We start from the raw sequence: 7,333 nt of genomic DNA, 5'->3' as shown, positions 1-7,333 counted from the left end.
CAAATTGTTCTCGTAAGTTAATACCAAAAAGACCATCGTTGTTATCTTGAAGGAGGTCTGCAAACTCTTCGACATAAACACCAATGCCAGAGTTTGCCATTTCTATAAAATCTGGCATAGATAGCTTTTCAATGTGTTCCAAACTCGACATCACAGTAAACAAAGGTACATCCAGCAAATGAAACTCTTCCGCCGCCAATCCGGCATTATACTCTGGAAATTTCTGCGAATTAATGGTAGATACCACCACATATTGATAAGTAACAGATAGATATTAATATGTAACAGATAGATAGTGGTATACAAGAATGTACTGTAACATACCAATATGTAATGGTAGATACCACTACATATTGATATGTCACAGATAGATATTAATATGTTACTTAGACTACGTACTGATATGCTACTTACCTGTGTGTTTTCTTTGCTATTTTTCTCTTGTATCTCTTGCCCAATTTTTAACCTCAGAACGCGGAACTTCAACATCATGGAACTTCAATACTGAAGTTGTTGACAATTCAACCTCAGAGGTGGCATTAGCATGAGTTTGATCTTTCGGTGTTGACAAACCAACTTCAGGAATGTTGACATTAGCATCTGTTTGATCTTCCAGAGAACCTTGTATTTCGTTCTCAACTATTTGGTCCACATTCAACTCTTCATTGGGGTTTCTTGGAGTAGGTGTACATCCCAAGCTAACATAATCTTCCTGGCTGGCTTCTCTCTGCAAAGGGAAAGCTTTCCGGTAAATATCATGCAACATGAACTCAAGCTTTGAAGAGTCAACCGGTTGGCCCTCTTGATGCATTGTGTTGAATTCACTCCATTTGGCAGATATTGTATTCCTCAAATCATCCTTTTTAATCTTCCAATCTTCTCCCCACAATACTGAGTCCTCTTCTTCTTTCTCTTCTTCCTTCTCTTCTTCCTCTTCTTCTTCCTCTTCTTCTTCCTCTTCTTCCGATTCAGAATTGTCGTCTAAACAAAAAGCATCATCATTTGCTTCCTGTTGAATCCTTCTTGAAATACGATTAAGGATTTGTCTTTCTTCGTGTGTTATCTCATCTTTGAAATCAACATGGAACTGGTACAAATCAAATAAATGTAAAAAAGCAACTACATATTAGATATTACCAAAAAAAAAACATGTCGTAGTTCTATCTCTATTAGATACACAGAGAGAACTACATATTGATATGCTAATAACTACATATCAATATGTATCACCACAAATTGATATGCTAATAACTAATACATATTGATATGCTAATATGTAGTAGCATATTGATATGCTAATAACTACTACATATTGATATGCTAATAATTACATATCAATATGTCGAACTACATGTACTTATCAATATATATTTTTATTATGACAAAATATGTACGGCAAGTTTACCTGATACCCAGAAAGATCAATATCCTTTAGGAACTCAGCACATATCTTTGTATGATTCCACCTAGCCACTCTTGGCACATACATTCCTGCAGGTTCTGTCCCTATATCCTCGGGCACCACCAAATGGGTATGCTCCGCAAACCATGGCTGCAAAATATTGATATGCAGTATTAGATATACTATCAAAATGTAGAAAACACATAAAACAAAAACATTTTGAAGTAGAATAAACAAATAAATAGATTCTTACCAACAAATAAATAGCACAACCATTTGTGCGTTCTACGGATTCCACGTTTTCATTCAGCTCTTTCTCTAAATGAGAATGGATGAGGTCAGGCCATGAAATATTCTTAGCCTTCTCAAGATCAAGAACGAAACCAATATATTTTTCAGTCAAAGCGTTTGCATCACTTGTAGCGAAAAATAATGAAGTGCACATATACAGGCAGATAAGCCTAATAAGATCTTCGGCATCTTCCTCGTCTTCTTCAGAATCTTCATTTGATTGATCACCCACGCTTTGCAGAGACTCTTTATCATACTTCTTCTTTTTCAGATTAATTGGTGTTCGTTTAAGGATATGCAAGATTGCCTTCACAATCATTGGCCTAGTCACTTTATCGCCAGCTTTCATATCAGTAGGAAAAGTCCTTTTGAAAAATTATGTTTCACGCCATCCACTTTTTTTATTGACTTGTGTAAGCCTATAATCAAGATATTCCCTATTTGGAATTCTCGGCATCCCATAAATAAGTGCCATTTCTTCTGGTGTGGATACTAGCTCATTCGGTTGGCCATGCCTTTTAAAGACAAATCTAAGCTTGTTTGGATCTTGACCCCTAACGTAACAACGTAACATTTTCGTCATTGCATCTTCAATCTTCAACCAATGTTCCAACTCAAATCTTGTGTACCAGAACATTAGGAAAAGGTTACCGAATGATGCTTCAGAAATCATCTTCAGCTGCAACTCACTCAACTCAAGGTTTTCAGTGGACTTCGCAATAGCCTTCTTAGTGGTCCTAATAGTCTTCGCAAGCCCCCACAAGCCCCTGAAACCGCCACGGTATAAACTTCGTGGTTTTCCATCTCCTTTATTACGCTTATTAGCACCTACACAATAACAAGAACCAAAAACTATTACAATACATATCAATATGGTATATCAAATATGTAGTTACATCATCAATATGTGGTTGTAATATCTATCAAGTCTTGAAACTACATATTATTAACAGTACATACGAGAATATAAGTATCTACCTCTACATATTTATATGTAATATGTTATCAGAGTATAAGTATTTACCTCTACATATTGATATATAATAGTAGATACCACCACGTATTATTTTAACTACATATCGATTTGTAATAGTACGTATGGCATATGTATCTGCTTTGATACAGTAAAAATGTAAAAACACTTAATACCAAAAACAAGCACAACAATGCATCATTACATACTCGTAAACATATGTTATTAAGGATACATATTATTCATATGCTTTATTCTATATGTAGTTGTACTACATACCTTCTACATTTGCTTTCCCCCCTTTTGTTTTTGGTGAAGGAGTAGCAGCTCTCAAGGTAACTGCTTTCTTCCCCTACACCATATCAAATATGTAGTTAATGTATCTACCATGAACATGAAACAACTACATATCAAATACCACAACATACTGGTAATTTTATAACTACATATGAACCACAATTTACGGGGCTGCCCCCTCGTTATTAAGAATTATCTTCAGTTTTAACATTACAAACCTTCTTTCAGGAGCGCTTTTGCTTCCCCCCTTTTTGCTTTTCCCATTCCTTTTTGAGAAGGAGTAGCAGCTCTAAGGACAAGTGCTTTGTTCCCCTTTGCTGGTGGTGAAGGAGTAGCAGCCTTTGTCGCTGTCTTTCCTTTTGCTTTCGTAGTTGCCGCTGCTGTTTTTCTTTTGCTATTTGCTTCAGGAGCAGCAACTGCTTTCTTTCCTTTGGTTTTTGCTGTTTTTGTAAACCAAAAGTTTTGTACACATTACATATTACAGGCAGATAATAATATGTAGCACACATATCAATTTGAGATGCTATCATTACATATCAATAACTAAAAACTGCAGACAACATATTGATATGTAGTACAGATATAAAACATATGAATCACACATTGCATGTCAATATGTTGTGTCAAATTACATACACAACATATGAAAAACATGTAAAACATATGACTCACAGATATGTTGTGTTTCTATTGAACAAAAAACATATGAATCACACATTGCATGTCAATATGTTGTCTCAAATTACATATACAACATATGAAAACATGTATACCAGACACTACATACAAATATCTAGTGATTCCATTGAGCATAGAAACACACACTGCATGTCAATATGTAAGAGTAAATTGCATATACAACAGTTGAAAACATGTAAAACAAACACTACATACAGAGATGTAGTGATTCTATTGAGCATATGTAGGATATTAGTTGAACATCACTACATATCAACAGTTTTTCATCAGCACTACATATTGATATGTATTTGCATGTCAATATGAAATTCAACAACAGTTTTCTAAGTATTGCATGTCAATATGAAGTACAAAATTAGGCTTTACTTTCTTCTGATTTTTGCTTACCTTCTACCTGAGGAACATTTGTTCGTGACGGAGTACCAACTTTACTCATACTCCTTGTTGTCGGAGATTTAGCATCAGGGGAGGATTGTGTTGGTGAATCATCAACAATTTTTCTTCTTCTTTTTACCTGGGTTTCTTCTACAATTTCTTCTGTAATTGTCCGCTTGATAGTTCTAACCATTTTTTCTCTTCAATTGAATGAATAAAAATTAGGTTAGGAACTGATGATTTATGCAATTGATTAGGTCAGGAACTAATGATTTTTCTGTAATTAATGATTTCCGAAATCGTTTTTCAGATGAGTTTGATTGAGAAGAAAGAAGAGATAGAAGCGATTGGTAAAGAAGAAATTGAAGGAGAGGTTCTGTAACTGAAGAAACAAGAGAGAGAGAATCGAAAATGAAACTGAAAATTACTTTTAGCTTGTCTATGGGTAGATAGGTAAAGAAGAAGAACGAGATATGCATCCACATGTGCAATCCGGTTACGGATCTAGTGGTATCTGGGTGGAACCGGACTCATTGGCAATCCTAATCGAAGCCCTCGTTCAAAAGAACCAGAAACTTCTACCATCTAGTTACTTAGAGGGCGGCTCAGAACAACCACTGCTCTATATCCTTTTGAAAAAAGAGGTTCCAAAACCGAAACCCTAATAAAATATCTTGCTCTGAAATCATCTTGTATTGTTGATGGCTACTTGGATTCTCCTGAGATCAGCTAGATCTGCTGTTAAATCTGCTAATATAGCTTCCAGATGCGTAAGTTTTTGTTTAATTGACCTCTAAGTTGTTCTATCACTTTTAATTTTCCAATTTTTGTTGAAAATGTTGATTTTGGCTCTGTGATTTTGTAACTCTTTTGGTGATGTATGTTTACGCATTTTCTGTTCGGATTTTTCTTAGATGTAGAAATAATCATGACTTTGTTTGATTTAGGGATTCTAGATCCAATGATTTGATAGCTGTGTTATGCTATAATGGAGGTTTTGTTGGGAATAGATTGTCAGATGCAATTGTAGTGAAGGCATGACAGAGGTTTTTCATTATAGATTGTCAGATGCAATATATGACAGATTGATCATGTTTTTTTGTTATGCCAAGATTATTAATATCTTATTTTCCTTATTATATTTTAGTTTTATGATGCTGTTTATTGTCGTTTTGAGATGCTAATTTTCAGTGAAAAATGGAGATGTTGGGTTGTTATGGTCTGATTTGGGGTTGAAAGTTGTAGGTGTTTGATGTTGGTTTGTCAAGTTCAATTGGAATAGATTTTCCTTTCTAATATTGCTAGATGCAACTGTTCTCGTTTGATTTAGGGTCGAATGTTGTAGGCATTTGTTTGATGTTGGTTAGTGAACTTCCATTGGATGGATTTGCCTTTCTGATATCGTCAGATGCAATAGTAATTCCCTTTCACTTTGCAGCTGCCTGCAACTGGTGCAAAGGCTTGGACTGCTGCTATACCATTGAGTTGGAGATTGGGGAGTGTGGCCACAATATTCAGGTTTGTGTTTGGTTTGTATTGCGACGAATTATTAGTACCTTGTTTGTTGTCTCATTACTAAATGTTATGTTCATGTGCAGCTCAGTATACCGTGGTAGTAATCAAAAATTGGCACTGAAAATTGCAAGGGAACGTGAAGCTGTGAAGGTAACTGATGATATCATCAATTCTGAGGATAAGCTCCTTGCTCTGTTTTTGAGGTGGTTATCAATTAATGAACACCATTTCGATGTGGATGATAGAAAAGCTTTCAAAGAGAGATTTGAAATCTTCAAGGAATCTGCTCGGTATGTCCATAAACATAACCAAACCAAGTCTTCCTGCATTCTTGGATTAACCTATTTTTCAGATTTGACTCCGTATGAGTGTGCACACTTGTCGTATGAGGTCTATCCAAAGAAAGAGGTCTATATCTAAATATTTAAGAAAGCTAAGTCTTCGGAATCTAGTTCTATTATAGATTTATAATGCTGTTTCACGGATGCTAGTGGTAGTTGTGATGGGGGTGCTGCTGACTTCAAATGGAACTATGGGTTGAAACTTTATTGTATCTTGTTTAATTAGCTCTAAATTGTATTTGGTTTGAGACCTTTCTAGAAAAAGTATATTGTGCAAATTATAAACAAAAGCAGAAATGAGTTCTCCCACAGGTTTAGTAGCATTATCTGTTCGGGTGGCAAACAAAAATTCAGGGCAAGTAGAAACTAGTTTCCAAATTGCTGTCTGCGTAGATTATCTCGATTCTTAAGAATTGGTGGAAGGTCTAGTAGTGATGAAATTTATACCACAGTCTCACTAAGCTAAAGTTTCTAAGAACTTGCAGCTGCCACCAGGAATATTTCCCCCCAGAATTCCTTAGCCTGGCCAAAGATTTTAGTGTACCACTTGAAAACTATGTACAGATGTTATCTTCACAGGTAGTTGCAGTTAGACAAGTTAGTGAAGGAATTATTTTTGCTTCTACAGATACCCTGACCAGTTGACGTTTCCCACAGTTCATTTGTAAAAGCCTCTTAAACCATCCGAAACATCACCCACTAACTTAATCTCTTTCTTGCATTGAGACCCATCTTTTTTAAGATGATTCAAAACATCTTCCACCCATTCAGAAGCCTCTGGACTGGAATACGAGTATGTGAGCTAAAGGAATAAAATACTAGCACGATATATCAAATCCTCCTGTAATTCATGGAATGTCAGACCCTCCAACATATTGTCATATGCGATGAAGAATATCACCCCAAGCTGTCGAACTCCCTCGGGTTTAAAAACCGCATTCCAGAACCTGATGAGTCTTGCCATATAAGTCGTCTCATCCATCAGTATTATCTCCATGAACCTGAACTTCATATAGATTTTAAAACTCACTCAACAATCCGACATCTACAGTTTTGGAGTTGTCTTGCTTGAACTGTTTTCAGGGCGCAAGGTAGAGACTAGACTAGTCGCACTGAATGGGTTGTTTATTTACGAACACTTGTAAACTCAACCAGTTCTATCGAGCAAATACCAGTTGATTGAATTTCTTGTTTGGCGAGTGGGCGGTGAGGAATTCACTACGATGGCTGACCCACTACTGAAATGGCGTTATCCGGAGCGAGGCCTGCCTGTACCACGCTCTTTCTCTATCAGCCGAGTGTTTACAAACTAAAATGTCTCTAGGCCTCTTATAGGATATGTTGTGAATGTTCTATCAAATTTAGCATATGAAATTTGCGACCCAAATGCTGTCCAAATTGATCGAGCAGGCACACTGACAAAGTTGTATGGTCTTAGTC

The 7,333-nt window shown here is 36.0% G+C and overlaps 1 protein-coding gene across 1 annotated transcript; it reads left to right on the top strand.

Annotated features, from left to right (window-relative positions):
- The first annotated feature begins 4,651 nt into the window (after positions 1-4,651).
- On the top strand, positions 4,652-6,202 carry LOC113343082 (thiol protease SEN102-like). Its single transcript, XM_026587394.1, has 3 exons — positions 4,652-4,807; positions 5,476-5,555; positions 5,636-6,202. The coding sequence occupies exons 1-3, from the start codon at positions 4,739-4,741 to the stop codon at positions 5,970-5,972; spliced, it is 486 nt and encodes a 161-aa protein (XP_026443179.1). The 5' UTR covers positions 4,652-4,738; the 3' UTR covers positions 5,973-6,202.
- The last annotated feature ends 1,131 nt before the right edge of the window (positions 6,203-7,333 follow it).

This window comes from Papaver somniferum, unplaced genomic scaffold (assembly GCF_003573695.1).
Source record: "Papaver somniferum cultivar HN1 unplaced genomic scaffold, ASM357369v1 unplaced-scaffold_54, whole genome shotgun sequence".
NCBI lineage: Eukaryota > Viridiplantae > Streptophyta > Magnoliopsida > Ranunculales > Papaveraceae > Papaver > Papaver somniferum.
This window is presented reverse-complemented; position numbering and strand designations above follow the sequence as displayed.

What these genes read in the sequence shown, in the direction of transcription:
- LOC113343082 (XM_026587394.1), top strand. Translation starts at nt 4,739, where the DNA reads ATGGCTACTTGGATTCTCCTGAGATCAGCTAGATCTGCTGTTAAATCT. An exon ending in CTAATATAGCTTCCAGATGC is followed by an intron (nt 4,808 to 5,475) that starts GTAAGTTTTTGT and finishes TTCACTTTGCAG; the next exon opens with CTGCCTGCAACTGGTGCAAA. An exon ending in AGTGTGGCCACAATATTCAG is followed by an intron (nt 5,556 to 5,635) that starts GTTTGTGTTTGG and finishes GTTCATGTGCAG; the next exon opens with CTCAGTATACCGTGGTAGTA.